At 37.7% G+C, this 21150-nt stretch overlaps 1 protein-coding gene and 1 non-coding gene across 2 annotated transcripts; both read right to left on the bottom strand.

Moving 5' to 3' along the window:
• Positions 1-262: 262 nt before the first annotated feature.
• Positions 263-1710, bottom strand: LOC122289686 (the record flags this gene model as incomplete). Its single annotated transcript, XM_043096892.1, has 1 exon — positions 263-1710. A coding segment is annotated over one exon (1284 nt), but the record flags the coding sequence as incomplete, so codon positions are not given.
• Positions 1711-12311: 10601 nt separating this feature from the next.
• On the bottom strand, positions 12312-12415 carry LOC122290615. The gene has a single exon (XR_006236477.1). It is a non-coding gene; the product is annotated as a small nucleolar RNA R71 (small nucleolar RNA).
• Between the last annotated feature and the right edge of the window lie 8735 nt (positions 12416-21150).

The following is a 21150-nucleotide window of genomic DNA, read 5'->3' as shown; positions in this document are numbered from 1 at the left end:
AATGATAGATTTCTGGGCTATAATATAGCTGCTGGAATAGGTGCCACATTCTACCACAAGCACCTAGTTTGGCTGAACTAGGAATAGAATGAGAAACATATATATATATATTTTTTATAAGTAGAATGATAAACATATGCATAAGTTTCAGTGTAAAAAAAAAAAAAAAAAAAAAAAATCCATAAGTTTAAACAAGTCATAACATATACAAAAGGTCCTGCAATATTTGGCGACAGAGCAACCAATTCCATATGACCAAACTGCTAAAAATGCAAGTATAAATGAAAACTTTTTTTTGATAAGTATAAATGAAAACTAATACCCTCAACCCCAAAGCATTTAGGACATGTTCAACAGCAGGCATGTTGAACTAAATCTGAACTCATGATCTTTAGGCAATCCCACATTTGATTATGTCAAAAGCAATCACGTCTCCATTGGTGCAACGAGGAGCCCTTGAAATTCTATCTTCCCTTGGTGTGCTCTAACAACATCAGGAACCTCAGTTTGATACTTGCTCACAAATTTGAGCATGAATTCCTTCTCGGCCATTTCAACCATATAAACAATGCTAGAATCTTCCTTGATCAAACCCTTCAACATCAAAAGTTGCAGAACTGAACACCTCGGAATAATCCGCTTCTCCAAGCTATGCAGTAGAAGAGTCGGTCTCTTTGAGATCCTCGAAGGATTCATCTTCAGTTTGTTCACAAAGAAACCCATCATTTTCTTGATCTTCTTCTCCGAAAGAGCCATACACATGGGTTGCCGCTTGAATGCTGCATAAATCTCACCCTCTGACAAACCAAAACTCCTATAAGCTTCCACCTTCTGCTCCCACAGTCTTTTACTATTTAGTGTCATGGACACAACGGCCAGAACAAATTTCAGATTATTGGGATCAAATCCTAGTTTAATAACTTCACAAACATTCTCCCTAAACCGCCTGCCACACATAATCACTGACCTTGTTCTTAGAAAGAAGAGTTTAAAAACTAAAGACTGGGGAACACCATGGCTTATCAGAGTAGCGAAGTTGATCTGTAGCTTATGTACAGCGTCTGTTCTAAATACTGCACAGCGTGCCTTTATAACCCTTAAGACATTCTCGTCAGTGCCAAGAATCCGCCTAAGCTCTTGAACACACGGAATGATTTGTTTTTCGAGGCTCGTTTGCAGCACATAAGACGATGCAGATAAAAGCTTTGTAATTTCAAGATCTGGCAAGCCTAAGGATTTGAAAAACTCCAACTTTGGCTTAAGAATCTTTTCAGCATTATACGTATAAAGTTCGGGACACTTCATAGTCAAAGTTTTTATTTGCATATCACTAAAACCATGTGCTCTAAAAAAATCAACAGCAGTGTACGCATCACTTTCTAGCACAGTTGGGTATTTGGTGAGCATTTTGGCGAGGGTAGCGCCAGAGAGCCCTAAGGATTTAAACAATTCCATGTTGGGCTTGAGGGTATTGCCTAAATCGGCCAAAAGCAATAATGGACGACTACTAATTAAGTGTTTGATGTGGTTCTGCGTCAAACCGTGAGTTCTCAACAGATTCAGAACGGAGTTGGGATTCTCTACATTCTCAATGTTGAGCTTCTTGGAAGCTGAAGTGGCCAATTCTAAGGACAGCCCACACGAGTTTCGGAGGAAAGAAACTGTAAGAGATTTTGGGTCCGTGGAATTAGGGGGGGTCTGAGATGGGCATCAGAGAGGAGGTTGCGGAAAACTTTGCGTGGCTAGTTTTCGAAGGTCTGTGCCTTAGTTTATGGGGAAAATTTGAGCAAACTAAACGAAGCATTTGATTTGGTTGAGAGAAAAGCTTGTTTATTTATGAGATACGAAAGAAGAACGGTTACCTGGTTTGAGATTTAAGATCATCGTCGTCCTCCCTGTTCTTCTGGTTCGTAGACCCTTTGTTTCACTGGGGGAAGTCTGCAAAGCCGGGAAATTTGCAACTGGGCTGGATTCAACTGAAGGACCACCGAAGCAACCACAATGTAAGGCATGGTAATGGCCTCGTGTGGACGAAATTGTCCTCCATCATTGTTAGGCCGTGTTGTGCTGTCGGTCTTATGCAAGGCCATTTAGGCGTTGTCTAAGGCCCATCCTTTGCAAGGACCTATAAATAAAAATTAGGTACTTTTTTTTTTTAAATTATTTAAAACATAATAATAATTATTTTGTTAAATAAAATTTTAAATAATTTTTATACTATTCAATATGTGCAAGGTTCGATAATACTAAATTGAATATTTAATATAATAAATTATTTATATTTTTAAATAACTTTTTTAATATCTTATTAAATTAATGCACAAAATTTATATTGATATCTCATTTTAAGTTATTATATTAATGGCAACTTCAAAAAAAAATATTATTTAAATATTTTAAATAAAATCTCATTATATTAATTATTTTTTAAAATATGCTATATAATAATTTATTTTATTGTAATTTAATGATGAATGACTCATTAAATTTCACTTTAGACTTCAATTTAAATTCAGCTTCCATGCTTATGGTCATAAAAAATTCGGTGTCACCCCATGGATCGCTGTATATAATGCACCGACATTTGGTTTCTCTCTAATTCCCAGTTTTTGTAACAATGGCAGCAACGCCCGAAATCATCTCTGCTAGTAAATTGTGCAATTCCAGTGTGAAATCTTCAATTTTCAAATAAGCCAGCATGATAATATTTGCAACTGTTACATTCCAAGGAACCTTTTCCTCTTCCATCTCCCTAACAATCCCTACCCCTTCGGCTCAAAAGACTAGCATGAAAAAGAAGATGCAGGCACCAAACAAGATCAGATGCACCAAACCTTGTTGAAAAATCAACTCCAAAGTCATCAAATCTTGAAAACATATAGTTCCCAATATAAACCCCAGCCACTTTCCTAATTATCACATCATCCTTCAAATGGTTTTTCGAGTTCAAAACTCTTTTAAAACCTTTTCCATCTTGTCTACGATCCCAAATCTAGCATAAGCCTCTAGCATTGCAACTATTAACAATATCACTCCATCCACTCAAGAAGAGAAAGACAGTCCAGACCCTTCACCAAATATAACTCAGGAATACAAGTTAGGAATACTCTAGAATACCTTGTGAATTCATACATGTCACTTTCTGTTATACCAAGAATATTCTCTCTTTATTTGTGTATAAATATCACTACTATACTACATATGAAATCAAGGAAAATCATGAGAATATTTTTGTTTTACATCTCTTGCCTCTTTACCCATTATGGTAATCAGACCCTGAAAAGGACTCACGTCCAGACTCTACCATGGCTGAAACACCTATCCCTCCACCTCCACCTCTGCCCAGCCTTTCCCTTCCTTCTTCTACTCATCCCATCACTGTTAAGTTAAACCATGATAACTATCTTTTGTGGAAGGATCAACTTATGCCTTACCTCAAAGGACAGAATCTCTATGGTTATATTGATTGATCTGTCGACACCCCTCAGCTGCTTGACAAAAATTTTACAAAACCTAGTACTGATTACTTAGCCTAGAAACAACAAGATCAGGCCATTATGAGCATCCTTATTTCTTCACTATCCGAAACCTTGATAGCTCATGTTCTTGAAGCCTCCACATCTCGAGAAATCTGGACAATCTTGGAGAATCTCTTTGTAGCAAAGTCCCAATCTTGTATTGTGCAGATTCAATACCAGTTGACCACACTCAAGAAAGGTTCAAATTCTATTGCTGAGTACTGTCAGAAGGCTAAGCTTCTTCGTGACACCCATGCAGCTACTAGTAAAATCTTAACCTCTTGTGAGTTTATAACATTTCTGTTGGCTGGCTTGGGGTTAGATTTTGTTTCGGTTGTAACCTCAATCACCACAAAGGTCAAACCGCTTAGCCCTTCACAAGTTTGTAGTCATTTACTTACCCATGAGTCCAGATTATCCCATCAATAGACTACCCTTATTGCATCCCCAGAATTCTCAGCCAACTCCACTTCCAAAAACTCCAATAATTTTAGTAACAGAGGAAGGGGTATGTCTTGAGGCAGATGAGGTTATAAAGGACGTGGTAGAGGCCGAGATGGTGGTCGGTTCAACCCATCCTATTTTTCACCAAATCATCCCTCATGTCAGGTTTGCCAAAGACAAGGTCATACAGCCCTCACATGTTACCATAGGTTTAATCACAGCTACCAATTAACCTCACCTCCTTCTTTATCTACTCATTTCACATCTGCTCCTTTTACTAATGATATAGCTTCATTAGTTTATGGTAATTGGTATCCAGACTCTGCTGCTACACATCACTTCACTCACAATTTTTCTAATTTGTCTGTTAATCCATCTGAGTACAAGGGCGATGAACAAGTGCATATAGGTGATGGTAGCTCTCTTCCTATCCGTCATGTTGGCAGCTCCATTATTCCAACCACATCTGGAAATCTTCTTCTCTCTCAGCTCTATCATGTTCCTTCTATTTCCAAAAATTTAATTTCAGTCAGAACACTTTGTGAAGATAACTTTGTCTTTTTTGAGTTTCATTCATCTTGTTTTTATGTGAAGGATTCCCACGCCAAGAAAATCCTCCTTCAAGGTCCTACTAGCAATGGGATGTATGTCTTTCCTTAGTACCCATCCTCTCATCATGCTTACACTACTGCTGGTGTTTCTCCTTCCCAATCGCACATGCGCTTAGGACATCCATCCATTCAACTTGTTCACTAAATAACTTCACAAGTTCCTCTTCCTGTGAAGTCATCTCCCAAGCTTGGCTTATGCTCTTCTTGTTGTCAAGCAAAGCTTCATTAACTATCATATGCCCATTCTGATTCTCGTTCAACAGCCTTGCTTCAACTTCTTTTTTTCGACATCTGGGGTCCTGTTCCAATCTTGTCACTGGGTGATATTATTTGTCTTTTATTGATGATTATTGCAAGTTTACATGGTTTTTTCCATTTAAAAATCATGTTGAGATCGGGCTTGCATTGCTTGCTCACTCTTCTACTCCTAAAAAATACTGGTCTAATGCCTTTACCACTACAGTTTTCTTAATCAATCAACTACCCACTCATGTTTTACATTATAAGTCTCCTTTTGAAATATTGTTTCATAAGTGTCTGGATTATAATTTTTTGAAGACATTTGGGTGCATTTGTTGGCCCAACCTCAAACCTTACAATAAACATCAAATGAATTTTCGCTCCATTGCATGTGTATTTCTTGGCTATAGTTCTGATCATCATGGTATTTATGTTTTCATGTTCCTATTGCTCAAATGTATGTATCTTGGGATGTACTATTTGATGAGTGTGAGTTTCCTTTTTCAAAACAATCTCTCATCTTGTTACCTTTTACTTGGCCCATCCTTCCTGATCCTATTATTTCACAACCCACTAATCCGGTCATACTTCCCGGTCTTCTTTTCCAAGTATCTAATCCCACTAGGTCTCTGTTACCTTCCTCGCGGCCCAACTCTACTTCTCAGTTCATACCTACCTCTCCCACTTCGTCTGGCCCACATCCCATCACACCAACCGCGTCTTCACAGTCTCCTGTGCCTACACCAGAACTCAGTCCTTCATTTCCATCAACTAGGGCACCTTCTCCTTCTGTCAAACAAAATTCTCCCCTTCTATCACCACCTACTCCAAATCATCCTTTGCAAACCAGAGCAAAATCCCAACTTCACTTCCCAAAAGTTTGAACTGTTGGCACCATCTCTTGGCCTCGACCTCATGCTCATGCAACATCTGCTATTACTCTAGACGAACCCACATCTATCACTAAGGCATCCAAATTTTCAAAATCGAGAAAAGCCATGCAACTTGAGTTCGATGCTCTCCTCTCTAATAATACATGGACCTTGGTCCCTCCTTCTTTTTCTCAAAACCTTGTGGGCTGTTGATGGATTTTTAAGACTAAACACTTCTCTGATGGCTCTATCAAGCGTAGAAAAGTAAGACTTGTAGCCAAAGTTTATAGCCAACTTGAGGGCTTGGACTACTCAGAGACTTTTAGCCTAGTGGTGAAGCCTACATCGATCAGGTTAGTTCTCTCTATTACCATTTCTTCTGGCTAGCCAATCCATCAATTAGATGTGCAAAATGCATTTTTGCATGGGACACTGGATAAGGATGTTTTTATGTCACAACCCACTGGTTTTATTCACCCATAATTTCCTCATTATGTTTGCAAGCTCAATCGAGGGTTATACGGCCTCAAACAGGCCCCTTGTGTGTGGTATGCGCATCTGAGTTCAAAATTGTTGGATTTGGGATTTGGTGTGTTGAAGTCTGATACTTCATTGTTTATATATCGGCATCAATCAATGACCATTTATTTTTTAGTCTATGTTGATGATGTGGTTCTCACTAGCTCAAACCCGCGTGCTCTTGATCAGCTTATTTCATTGTTAAGTGTTGATTTTCCTCTTAAAGATTAGGATGATCTTCATTATTTATTGTGCATAGAATGTCATCGTGGTTCCATTGGTCTTCTACTTTATCAAAGAACATACATTCTTGACTTGCTCATGAAAAATTGCAAACCTGTGAGTACACCCATGTCTCCTCCTACGAAACTCTCTGCATTTGATTCTACCTCTATGGAAGACCCATCACCATACAGGAGTGTGGTGGGTAGTTTGCAGTATTTACTTTTCTCTAGACCCGATCTGGCTTTCTCAGTGAATTGGGTATGCTAGTTTATGCATACACCCTGTGTATCTGATTGGCAATTTGTGAAGCATATTTTACGCCATCTCAAGCAAACTCTGGACTATGGCTTGCTTATCACACCCTCCCCTTCTCCTCATCTGGATGCCTTCTTCGATACCGACTGGCCAGGATGCCCAGATGATAGAAAGTCAATTGGAGGGGGTACTATGCATTTTATGGCAAAAACTTGGTTTGTTGGAGCTCCAAGAAGCAGTCCACCCTTGCAAGGTTTAGCACTGAGGCTGAGTACAAGGCCTTAACTCATGCAACATGTGAACTAATCTGGATACAATCCCTCTTATCAGAATTGGGATTTTTTTTGTCCTAGCCTCCAACTCTCTATTGTGATGATTTGGGAGCTACTTACCTTTCAGAGAACCCGGTGATGCATTCTTGCACAAAATGCGTTGATATCGATTATCATTTCGTGCGGGATTGAATTCATGCCAAAACACTTTAGGTGTCTTTTCTGTCCAGTAAGGACCAACTGACCGATATTTTTACGAAGCCTCTTTCCACTTTCTAATTTTCACACTTCGATCAAGCCTCACACTTCTTCTAGGACTGCTTGGCTCGCAGGGGCATGTTAACAATATCATTGCAACCACTCAAAAAGAGAAAGACAGTCTAGCCCCTTCACTGAATATAACTCAGGAATACAAGTCTGGAATACTTTAGAATACCTTGTGAATTCATATGTGTCACTTTCTGTTATACCAAGAATATTCTCTTTTTATTTGTGTATAAATATCACTACTGTACTACATATGAAACCAAGAATATTCTCTTTTCCCATTAGCAACCAAAGTAGATGACTGCAAATCCACATTTTAAAAAACACAATATGATATATTTTTTCCATTTCTTTTGAGTAATCCAGCTTGTGAAAACTCTTGGATAAGCAAATTATAAGTAATGTGATCAGGTGAACACTCATCTAATTCCATCTTCTTAAGACACATACTCATTTCATCATACATATTATATTTCCTGTAAACTTGAATCAACACATCATAGATATAAGTTTTAGGTGTCACATTGGCTTCTTTCATCTCATTGAAGTAAAATAAAGCATCTTCAACGTTCCATTTTCCTGCAAAACCATGAATAATTGAATTATAAGTCTCCAAAGAAGGGATAAGGCCACATATCTCGAAATGTTGACGTTGCTTCAATTAAACCCTCTTTACCTAACATCCCTATTATCTTCTCATAGTTGGATTCATTAATCCACAATGCCTTAATCTCCTTCACATATCAAACATCTATTCATACATTTAAAAAGGCAATTGGAGACACGTGAAGAAACCCCCTAAAGGGTAAAAAAAAAAAAACCCGCCAATGCTCATCTGGTTACAGAGAAAATAGATGCAAAGAAATGATATCGAATTTTAAAATACTCGTCCTCAATTAAGATTCTCACAAAACAAAGTTTCGTTCACTTGAACCTAATTAAGATTCTCATGAAACAGAATTTTATTATTGTTGACCAATTCACATCATTCATGCTCTACCACGTTCTACTATGATGTTCGACCAAAATAATTAGGAATTAAAAAAATTTCATATATTTCTAATATTATATTTTAATACAGAAATGATTACTCCTTTTTTTAAGTTCTCATCAGCCATCTAACATATACTTGGCAAGAAAAAATATTAGTAATAAATATCACACTTAATACCACATCTATGTCATGGAAAAAGTTTAATACGACACAATTAGCAATAATATAAAGTCATCAAACCAATACATAATCATCTCATGAAACAAATAAAGCGCAGTCATGGAGATTAAGTAATAAACACGAAAATAAAGTAGCAGTCACGTAAATACAAGTGGCAGGATAAAAAATAAACAGATGATAAGGCAATTATCATGCATGCTCATCAACAATTTCAGCCCAAATTTTCCTCCCGCCAAGATCCAACAACAAGAAGCACTGTCGCATAACAAGGTCACAAAACTCCTTTATTGCACGATACCATTGTGGGCCCTCTAGTCTCGAGGAAATCTCACTAAGAAAGGTCATACAATAACTAATTGGATCGTAACCTCCATTGTTGCCCTCCTAGGCTATGATCCTTTGTTGTGCTTCCCTAAACACGTAGCTTCCTCATCCTCATATTGCTTACGTCGTGCAATCTGTGTGGGTTTAACCTCCTCTAGCCAAGCATAGATGTTTTGATTGAGTGAGCTCATTTTCTCTTTTCGCCTATGTGATGAATGCACCTCTAAACAGCGTGAATGTGACCTCATCCCGATCAAAACATCGATGTCATCACCCTCAATGCATGATTGTTATAGTGATGGTGATTGAGCTTGCCTTGTAGTGGTGGTGACCGAATATGCCTAGCTAACTTGCTTGGCCTTGAACTTGAGTGGCAATGAAGGGTCCCTAGGTTTATAAAGGTATAGTGTTTGAGTGATGGAAGTGAATATGATGGTGATGAAGTGGGTAAGCTAAGTGTGTGGTGCATGCAATGTGTGGGAACTCAAGGGTATGGTTTGTGCTTGTTCTTGGTGGTGTAGTCGAAATGATGGGGGCTAGTGTGGTGGACGGAAGTGAAGTTAGGTGGGGAGGCTAGGGCAACACGTGGGAGAGAGGAATCTAGGGTTTCCTGAATTGGCAAGTGATTGAGATGAAATATTGCATGTTTTAGCTATTTAAAACCAATGTATTTTAAATTCTTCATGACACTATTATTGGTTTTAGATGGAAAAATAGTTAATAAGCATAAATACGAGTTGTGATTTTTAATTGATTGATATCATGTTTATGCTTAATTTTATAACTATAATTTAATGGGACAATATTTCCTCACATATATAGTCTATTTTTGATAATCTATTTTTCTTTTAATTTGTATTTGAGTGCTATTTTTATCTCTTATTTTCAACTCAAATAAAGTTCACATGAGGGAAGCGGTGTACTTTAACAGCTAAAAAAGAAAAGACGAAGATTTTTGGTGGAGTGTGAACGTAAGAAGCGGTAGCTTGTTGATGGCTTCCGTTGGTGTAGCTAAAGTAGACTTGATTGAAAGTGCTTAATCCTCCGATGCTGAAAACGTGGTAGTTGATAGTCAAGTATAATCTAATAAAGTTGATGACTTCGGTTGATGTCTTGAGTGAGCTGTGCTTAATTGAATAGAGAAGAGGGAAGTCGGCTGCTTCATTTCTTTATTCTCCAGGAGGCGGCTAGCTGTAAAAAGTGGAGTGTGAATGTAACTAGAGGCAACAAGTTGGGAGTTGTTCCAGTTTGAATTTTCGGTGGGATTATTTTTCTAAGAAGGAGTCGGTGGGTTGGTGGGACGTAGACATTTGGAGTTCAGCTATTTAAAGATTGTTTTTCTTGCTAAAAAAAAAAGGAGGGAAGACGTGGGAAGAGACATAGAGAGAATTACGCGAAGGCTGTAGGCGATTGAGGTGAGTCGGCTGGATTAATTTGATTGGAGGGAGAGGGCAGGTTACGTGGGGGATAGAAGGGAGTTGAGTTGTGTTGGTCATGAGTAGAGAGGGAGAAAAGAGAGGGGTACGTGGTGGTAATTGAGGAAGCACCGAGTAGAGAATTATAGAGAGGGTGAGAAGAGACGTGCTTGAGTTTGCTGGACGTGAGGGAATTTATTTTACTGGGCAGCTTTAATTCTCTTGCAGGAATTGAGTTATGCTGGAATTGAAGGAAGAGTCGGTGGATGCTTTAGAGTTGAGGTAAGTCGGTGCTTGAGTCATTGAACAAAAAGGTAGACGTGTGAGTTGAGAGAGAGACGTGTAGGGAGTGAGAATTGATTAAAAGGAGTAGGCTGGGATTGATGTACATGGAAGTCTATAGAAAGGGAAGAGAGTGCACTGCCGTGTTTGACTTGGTTTGAGTGAGGTTTGAGTGAGGAGTCTTAATAGGTGAGTCGGTCAGCTGGGATTAAGGGAAATTTTTGGCAAGAAGTCGGTGCAGTAGGTACATGAGAGTTGAGAGAATTGGAGAGGTCTAAAGGGAGAAGTCGGCTGGAGCTGGGAATACTGTTTCCAAAGGAAAAAGATTGGGATTAGTTTGATTGCATGAGATTTATTCCTCTGTATCAATTGGATTTCAAATTTTGTTATTTCTAAATTATTGCTCAGTATTTTTTATGTTTTATTTTTAGTTTTCTAATGAATAATATTTATGTGATTTCTATCGTACTTGTAATAAATATGTTTGGCTAAATTTTCATACTACGGCTAGAGGTGAAGTTTAATGATTTAAATATTATTTTCGGATCCACGTAAAATTTATTCTGCGAGCTTGATCGATTGAAGGATTTTATTATTGGATATTTTGATTATCTATATACTCATCTTTATTCATTGTGATTTTCGAATATAGTAAATGCTTGAGGAATCCCTGTGGTATTCAAATAGATTTGTAAATGTTTTAATCATCAATCGTTCACGCTCAATCATAAGCGACTATTTTTCTTGATCTTAAATGCTAAATATTCCAATTAAATGAAAACATTATTCTAGTTTAATTGAAGTAAATCGATCGGAAACAATATCATAAATTATTAAACGGATCCTCGAAACCTTAGTCTTTCTCCATATCAATTCATTTTATCATTTTAGTTTGATTCAATTATTTTATCAATCTTCATTTGCTTACACGTTTCTTTTAGTAATTTCGTTTCATTGTCTGAATTTATTTTCTTTATCACAAAAGTCAATCCCTGTGGATTCGATCCTGTAAGATACTACAACACCTGTATACTTGCAGGTAAAACTGCACTAAATTTTTGGTTCATTAATTTGAGTCAGAATTTAGGCGCAACAAGTTTTTGGCACCGTTGCCGGAGATTGCAACGTGCGATAATTGTTTTTTAGAAAAGAAAAGAAAAAATAATTTTTTTAATCTTTTGCTAATTGTTTTTCATATTCTTTTTGCATGTACGATTTTTTACGGAAAACAGAGCATGTAACATTGCTTCCATATTCATACCATTTGGTAATCTCATTCCAAATTTTTTTTTCTTTTACTTTCTTGCTTGTTTTGCATTTTGTTTTTACTTTTTGAATGTGCTCGATCCTCTATGATGAATGATCTCGTGGCAACGTGCTCAAACAGGTAGATTAAGAAGAGAGGAAATTGTTTTAAAAGAATTGGTTGATACTTTGTCTGGTGATTCCAAAAATTCTCATTCTAATACCATGGCTGACAATCGTAGTGTTCATGACGAACAAGAAAATGGAGAGGCACAAAATAATCTGCCAATGAGAACTTTGCGCGAATATTTGCAGCCTACAAGGACAAGTACTCCATCTTGCATGATTTTTTCTACAAATATGGGAAATTTTGATTTAAAACTGGGAGTAATCCAATTACTTCCCAAGTTTCATGGTTTAGATTCAGAAAGTCCTTATTTGCATCTAAAAGAATTTGAAGAAGTTTGTGCAACTTTACAAAACCAAACCATCAATGATGATGTTGTTATATTAAAGTTGTTTCCATTCTCTTTGAAAGAAAAAGCTAAAAATTGGTTGAACTCCTTGAGACCAAGATCTATTGGCACATGGCAAGAAATGCAAAGAGAATTTCTGAAAATGTTTTTTCCTACTCATACGACCAACACTTTTCGCAGAAATATTATGAATTTTTCTCAAAAGGAAAATGAAACATTTTTTCAGTGTTGGAAACGTTTTAAAGAATTGTTACTAACTTGCCCACATCATGGCTATGAGACTTGGCGCACAATTAGTTTCTTCTATGAGGGTTTAACATCTCAAATGCGTCAGTTTGTAGAAATGATGTGTAACGGTGATTTTTTAAATAAAGATCCTAATGACGCTTGTGACTATTTTGACTAGTTAGCTGAAAATGCCCAATCTTGGGATAACACAGATCGTTCTGATCGGTCAAATAAGCCCAAACTCAATGCCATGTCTCAAGAAGGTATGTATGTTCTTAAAGGAAATGATGATGTGAATGCTAGGATAGCAAGTCTGACAAGAAAAGTCGAAGCCATGGAACTTAAGAAGGTAAATCTGGCTAAGGCCATTGAAAAAGAAGAAGAAAATTGTGGCATTTATGAGATTAGTGGATACCTAACTCAGGATTGTCCAACAATCCCTGCTTTTAAAGAGGTGTTGCACGAACAAGCAAATGTCATGAATTCCTATAGGAGACCATTTTCTTCCCCTTATTTGGAAACATATAATCCTGGATGGAGAAATCACCCCAATTTTAGTTGGAGGAATGAGTCCAATTCAAATCAAAATTCTCAAGGGCCATCTTCTTTTACTCCTTATGTGCCTCCACATAAGAAAACCCTTGAGGAGACATTACAGGCTTTTATGCAGGGACAAGCCAATATCAACACTCAGACAATGCAGACCATTACTGAGATGAGAAGTTCTATTAGCGACTTGACCTCTGCATTGCATGCTCAAGAAAAGGGTAAGTTTCCTGCTCAACCTCAGTTGAATCCCAAAGGTAAATTTGAGGTAAGAAATTCAAATTCCTCTAATTCAAAATTTGAACAGGCCAAGTCCATCACCACTCTACGCAGTGGAAAAATAATTGATAAGAGTATTTCAATAACGAAAGTTGATGAGACCAACAACTCTTTAAATTCCAAGAGTGATGGTGAACTTGAGAAGTTTGAATTGGATGTGCCTGTGAAAGCCCCAATACCTACCCCATTTTCCCAAAAATTGCAACATTCTCACAAGTTTGTTCAAAATGCTGATATTCTTGAAATTTTCAAACAAGTAAAAATCAGCATTCCTTTGTTAGATGCAATCAAACAAATTCCATCGTATGCTAAATTTTTGAAAGATTTGTGCACAGTGAAGCGTATGATGAAGGTGCAGAAGAAGGCTTTTCTCACTAAGCAGGTAACGCCAAAACAATTCTCCACCAAAGTACAAAGACCCGGGTTGTCCAACAATTTCCTGCGTGATTGGAAATTTCAAAATTGAAAAAGCTTTACTTGACCTCGGAGCTAGTGTTAACCTCCTACCCTACTCGGTATATGAGCAATTGGGTCTTGGTGAGCTTAAACCCACCAAGGTAACACTCCAACTTGCTGACCGTTCAATTAAAATACCGAGAGGGATAGTTGAGGATGTGCTAGTTCAAGTAGGCAAATTTTATTTCCCAGTGGATTTCATTGTTTTGGACACAGAACCTGTCTTTGATGTTTGCACTCAAATTCCTATAATTTTGGGTAGGCCGTTCCTTGCGACCTCAAATGCTTTAATAAATTGTAGGAGTGGTGTGATGATAATTTCTTTTGGCAACATGAATTTGGAGTTGAATATTTTCAATATTTGTAAACAACCTGGTGGTGATGATGATGTGCATGAAGTAAATTTGATCCAAACTCTTCTTCAAAATAAATTTGATTTGTCAAGTTTTTCTGACCCTCTTGAGGCTTGTTTGGTTCATGGTGCAAATTTTGATGATGATTCTGTGCTTGCATCTATCAATTTTTTGCTTGAATCTACTCCTATAATGGACATTGATAAATGGAGAACACGTTTTGAGGAATTACCACCTCATGATATCGTGTCTTTCCCTTCAAGTGTGCAAACACCAAAACTTGACTTGAAACCTCTACCTGCTGATCTCAAATATGCATTTTTAGGTCAAGCAGAGACATTACCAGTGGTCATTTCATCAAAACTGGATGAAATTCAGGAGAGCAAATTGATTAGTGTTCTCATTGAACACAAAGAGGCAATAGGATGGACCATAACTGATATCAAAGGTATCAGTCCTTTGATTTGTACCCACAGGATTTATCTAGAAGACAATTCTAAACCCTCTAGAGAAATGCAACGTAGACTGAGCCCCAACATGAAAGAGGTTGTCAGAGTAGAGGTGTTAAAACTTCTGGATGTAGGGATCATTTACCCTATTTCTGATAGCGAATGGGTTAGTCCCACGCAGGTGGTACCCAAGAAATTTGGTGTGACTGTAGTTAAGAATGCTGATAATGAACTGATCCCAACTAGAGTTACTACTGGTTGGCGTATGTGCATTGAGTACAGAAAACTGAATTTTGTCATCAGAAAGGATCATTTTCCCCTACCATTCATGGATCAAATCATTGAACGTGCAGCGGGCCATAAATTCTATTGCTTCCTAGATGGTTATTCTGGATATAACCAAATTGAGATTGCTCCTGAAGATCAAGAAAATACCACTTTTACATGTCCATTTGGTACCTTTGCATATCGAAGGATGCCATTCGGACTTTGTAATGCTCTTGCTACATTTCAACGATGCATAATGAGTATATTCAGTGACATGGTAGAGCGTTTCGTTGAAATATTCATGGATGATTTTTCTATTTTTAGTGATTCATTTGATGAATGTTTGACTCATTTGGAAAAAGTGCTGATTAGATGCAAAGAAAAGAATTTGATTTTAAACTGGGAGAAGTGTCATTTTATGGTCACTCAAGGAATTGTTCTTGGTCACATTGTTTTTTCTCAAGATTTTGAAGTGGACAAGGCCAAAATTGAATTAATTTCTAAATTACCCATCCCAAAGAACATCAGGGATATTAGATCTTTTCTAAGTCATACAGGTTTTTACAGGGGGTTCATCAAAGGCTTCAGCACAATTTCTAGACCTTTGTGCAATTTATTGTTAAAGGAAAATTCTTTTGTGTGGACTGATGATTGTGAGTTAGCTTTTACAAAGCTAAAAGGTATGTTGATTTCAGCCCCAATTATGCGATCACCTGATTGGAATTTACCATTTGAGATTATGTGTGATGCTAGTGATTATGCTGTTGGAGCTGTGTTGGGCCAACGTAAGGACAAAAAGCCTTGTATTATTTATTATGCAAGTAGAACTTTAAACAGTGCTCAAATGAATTATTCAACAACTGAAAAAGAGCTACTTGCAGTAATTTTTGCACTTGACAAATTTTTCGCTCTTATTTGATTGGATCTCAAATTGTCATCTTTACTGATCATGTTGTGTTAAAGTACCTTTTAGCAAAAAAAGATATAAAGCCCAGGTTGCTTAGATGGATCCTTTTGCTGCAAGAATTTGATTTGATAATCAAAAATAAAAAAGGAGTTGAGAATGTTGTTGCTGATCATCTGTCTAGACTTGTTCTTTCAGATTCCATAGAAACAGTTCCTATTAAAGATACATTTCTAGATGAGCAACTTTTTGGTATATCTCAAGTGCCATGGTACGCTGACATTGCTAATTTTCTTGCTACAGGTGAAATTCCTCACATTTGGACTCAACAAGATAAGAGGAAATTTTTTGTGAAGGTAAGAAAATTCTTTTGGGATGATCCATATCTGTTCAAATATTGCCCAGATTAGATAATTAGACGATGTATCCCCAATAACGAATTTCAAAGCGTGATAGCTTTTTGTCATTCTGGGGCATGTGGTGGCCATTTTTCTGGAAAGAAAACTGCTTTTAAAAATTTGCAATGTGGTTTCTATTGGCCTACCATTTTTAAGGACATCCACGAATTTTGTAAAACTTGTGAGCGTTGTCAAAAGTTGGGAGGTATTACCCGCCGGAGTATGATGCCATTAAATCCAATTTTGGTTGTTGAAATATTTGATTGTTGGGGCATCGACTTCATGGGACCCTTCCCAGTTTCTTTTGGCAATCTCTACATTTTGGTAGCTGTGGATTATGTGTCCAAATAGATTGAAGTTGTTCCATGCAAAAACAATGATCACAAAGTGGTACTGAAATTTTTGAAAGAAAATATTTTATCAAGGTTTGGAATACCTCGAGCCATTATCAGTGATGGGGGTAAACTTTTTTGTAATAAACCTTTCGAGGCCTTAATGCGAAAATATGATATTACTCATAAGGTTGCTACCCCTTATCATCCACAAACCAATGGCCAAGTTGAGGTATCTAATCGAGAGATCAAAAATTTTTTAGAAAAGACGGTTAACCCAAGTCGCAAAGATTGGTCTTTACGACTAACCGACGCACTTTGGGCATACCGTACTGCTTTTAAAACCCCGATTGGTATGTCCCCATATCGACTCATTTTTGGAAAGACATGTCACTTACCTGTGGAATTGGAACACAAAGCTTATTAGGCAATCAAGCAATTTAATTTTGATATGGATAAAGCTCGCTCTCTTCGTAAGTTTCAGCTTAATGAGTTGGAAGAAATCAGGAATGAAGCTTACGAAAACTCTCGCATTGCCAAAGAGAGAATGAAAATTTTTCATGACAAAAATATTTTTCGAAAATCTTTTGAGCCTTCCCAAAAAGTTTTGTTGTATAATTCAAGGCTTCATTTGTTTCCTGGCAAGTTTCGATCCCGATGGATTGGCCCCTTCATTGTAAAAATTGTTTATCCTTTTGGGGCCATTGAGATAGAAAATCCAGAAAATGGTAATGTTTTTAAAGTTAATGGACAAAGGTTGAAACCATTTTTGGATGATTTTACTCCAGAGGTTGAGTCCACTACTCTAGAGGATCCTGCTTATCAGAATTAATTTCTGATTACTCATTATATATATCGTATTTGTTTTTCTTTCTTTTGCTTTTTATGTTTTTAACTTTGACAGAAATCTACTCCTTGTGTGCGCTCGAGTATCTCAGGTGACTTCTTTCCTTTATGTTTAATCATTTTTGTCTCAATATATGTTCTACAGTGTTTATCTTGCTCCAATTCATGCCTGTATAGCATACATCATTAAACATTCAATTGCCGAACATTGAGGACAATGTCACATTTAGTTGGGGGGAGGGTTTTCTATTGAAAATTTATTAGTACCTAAAACAAAAATCAAATAAAAAAAATTTAAAAAAAAAAAATTGTGAGGTGCATTGAAACGTAAATGATTAACACACACTTCTGGCATTTTTGTGAAATTTGAGTATCTTAGTGGAGTAGTTGACCAGAATTATTTTGTGAAGATTTATTTTCAACCTTAAGCATAAAACATGACTTATGATGCATGCATATTTTGTTGAGGAGTGACTTGAAACACCGGGATGCGATATTTACAAAAATGAGAATTAGTATGATTTATATAGAATGAAGGGCAAGTTTTGAAAGAACATTTTGCACATGCTTACACTTGTAGTGTTCCTCATTAATGTTCATTGATTTAAAACAGGAGAAGTAAACTGCAGGACTACCCAGCCTTATACTATAAAAAATATATATATATCATTTAGGTAGACTAGTGGTAAGGGCTGACTTGTGAATGTGTGGGTAGGTGCACATTCATAGGCCTGATTCTTCCATTTAAAAAAAAATCGTGTAATTTTCCTTGAATAAATGGCTAGAAACAGTTACCCAAAACTTTGGGGGTTGAATGTTCAACCTTTAAACAGAGTTGGCGTGAAAACTGCTAGTCCCTTAGGCTTTGAGGTAGTTAGAATCAATAATGATTAATCTTAAGGTTGAAAAATCCTATGATAAATCATGCTTATTAGTGAGGAACACACATAGGTTTAGTCACACACACATATCCAAGTTCTGATACATTTGCCCCAATTCTATGTGAACAGTTATTGAGACTTTCCTTGTGGATACAACTCCTGGTGTTGAGTGTCACGAATTAATTTTTTGTGAGAATTCAGAATTATGTTTGATTGTTTTTGTTTGAATTTCGAGTTTTATGCAGTGTTCATCTCAATTAATTTTCACTATTTTGCTCAATGATTAGCAAAAAACTAGTTGGAGGGTGTAATTGAGCTGAAATATTGCATGTTTTAGCTATTTAAAACTAATGTATTTTAAATTCTTCGTGACACTATTATTGGTTTTAGATGGAAAAATAGTTAATAAGCATAAATACGAGTTGTGATTTTTAATTGATTGATATCATGTTTATGCTTAATTTTATAACTATAATTTAATGGGACAATATTTCCTCACATATATAGTCTATTTTTGATAATCTATTTTTCTTTTAATTTGTATTTGAGTGCTATTTTTATCTCTTATTTTCAGCTCAAATAAAGTTCACATGAGGGAAGTTGTCTAGTTATCACTTTTAGGTGGCGGCTAGGGTTTGGTGGCGGCTAGGTTTTCCCGAATTGGATGGACCACTTGGCTAGTGAAAATGCAGTTGTCTAGGGTAGAGAAATGGGAATGAGAATGGACGGCTAGGGTTTGTCACAATGGAAGGGCTAAGTTGGCAAGAAAGGTGGGGCAAAATTGGTTTGGCCATGTTTATGTGTAGGGATTGTTGGTGAGTGTTTGGGAGGTGGGAAAGCTCAAGGAAAGTTATGAACAAGGTAAGAACATGAAGAACAATGCACATGCAATCAAGATAACAATGGAAGATGCTTATGGAATATGATAAGGGATGATAATGCAAGATGAAAAGATGAATGGATAAAACACAAAGAAATGGATAAATTAAACCACTTCTATTCACGGATTGTAAGAAGTGTTTATCTCTTTTGGGATTCATGGATTGCACCCAAATAGAGCCCAAGTGCTTGGCACCGAAAAGTTCCTCAAGAACAATACAAGAGTTCCAATTCAAAAATGTCAAAAAGTCCTTTACAAAATGTCTAAGTGTTCAATTTATAGTCAAGCCCTAATTGGAAGACCATAAGGAAATAATGCCTTGGAAGGGTCCCACATGGCCCTTGGAATGGCCCCAAGCCTTGTGCTGGGCTGCGCAAGGCCACTAACTTCGCTAGGCTTGCGCATGGGCATGCTGGCTTAGTCTAGGCAGTGTTGTGTGCTGGGCTTACGCATGCTAAGCGGCGTGGCATGGCCTGGGGCTGTGAGTGCGTGCGGAGCATGTGCATTGGGCGTGTGCATGGTCTGGCCTGGAGCTAGGTGTGCGAATGGGCTACGCGTGTTGGGCCTGCGTGAATGGGCTACATGCTAAGCTTGTTGGTTGTGCCTTGGCATGCTTGGGGGCAGGTTGCATGGCTTGTTGGTGACATAGTCAGCACATGGGCAACTTGGCCATGGGCTACATTTTGCGAGATTCTGACATAATTGCCCAATGCAAGAGCGCGATGCATCTTTGAATCAAGTCACCGCTCCTCTTCACTATATGGGGGCAGTTGTGTTGATGCGTGTTTCAAGGTCCCTTATGCAACTAAAGCACTGAATATGGTGCATAACTCCCTGTACTTTGGTACACCAAATGTACGAAGCCCCCTCATTTATTTCTGACCTAACATTTTCATAATACACACATGTCAGTAATAAAGTTGGACACAGGAAAAATTAAATAATAAAAGTACAAGTTTATTTTTTACCCTAATGGCATTTTTCCAAGCTTCATCACTCACGTGTCAGGATTTCAACCCATCTCGGTTTGGCTTATTAGATTGGTAAACAGACGTTATTGGCCCTTCAACCTCTAGATTTTGCCCCCAATCTAGTTCGCATCAAACACCCTCACACCAACACCAGTGAGCCACTCAGCATAAGCAATATACTCTCTACTCATCATCTTGTCAGTCCATAATCTATTGTTAATAGCGTTCTAGTAGAGCATGTCAATGAATACCTCCTCCATGCCATCGCCCCAGCCTATGTAGCTATTGATACTTGGGTGCCAAGGTTGTTCCTGACACCTTAGTCGTGGATTGTAAGCCACCCGTACTTTTGGCTAGACGTGCCAACCTTATGCTCGGCGCGTCTGTTTCCTTTTTTTCACTATGGGCTTCTTGGGCCAGCCTAGCCCTCCTTAACCCACTCTTAGTTTATATTACTTGAGCCACCTGAGCTAGCCCTACTCAACCCAGCATAGGCCTCGGGAATTACTTCCATCATAGTATCCCATGAATCTCTAGCGTACATGTATGGTGAGAATTAAAAAAGAAAGAAGTCATGGCCTTTTTTGTACTGCGCAAATGTACGTTTACTGTATTGAAGTCTTTGCGAAGCCTTAGTTCCACCCGTCCATGTGTGATGTTGGAGTTGGAGAGTGCCTTCCAAACGTGTTGCTTGGTTGTTTGAATTCTCATGGGCTCGTCGTTGGCTAGAGTAATTGAAGTGAACTTGTGACTGTTTGGCTGCCCCATTAATATTGGGGTATCACCTAGACTTCTCCCACTCAGGCCAACTTGTCGGCAGATTTCCCGCCCATACACATGATCGGCATTTGGGCCGTGCAAAGCCACGCTTCTTTATGGCAACAGTTGGTCCTATGATGTCACCATGCATGTTTCTTGAGGGATGACATGTGCCATCAATTCTTGATCTGCAGTCACTTCGTTGCCCATCAAATGCCAACTGTTTCTCCTTTCTCTGTTTAAGCCTTCATTCCCCCTTCTTTCTCCCATTTCTAATTCTACACTTGGTTTATCGAAATCCTGTTGCTTCTCCTTCTAGCCTTTTGTCTCTCCTATTAACATGCCTCCCAAATGCAGAAGGTGTACAGTTGTTGTTTAGAGATAGCCACAAAGTCGAATTCACAGGGATTAAAGCATTTGGAAACTGTAATGCTCTTGTACTAAAACGAGGAAGTTTTTATT

This window comes from Carya illinoinensis, chromosome 12, assembly GCF_018687715.1.
Source record: "Carya illinoinensis cultivar Pawnee chromosome 12, C.illinoinensisPawnee_v1, whole genome shotgun sequence".
Taxonomy (NCBI): domain Eukaryota; kingdom Viridiplantae; phylum Streptophyta; class Magnoliopsida; order Fagales; family Juglandaceae; genus Carya; species Carya illinoinensis.
Note: the sequence above shows the minus strand (reverse complement) of the source record. Positions and strands in the feature narration are given on the sequence as shown.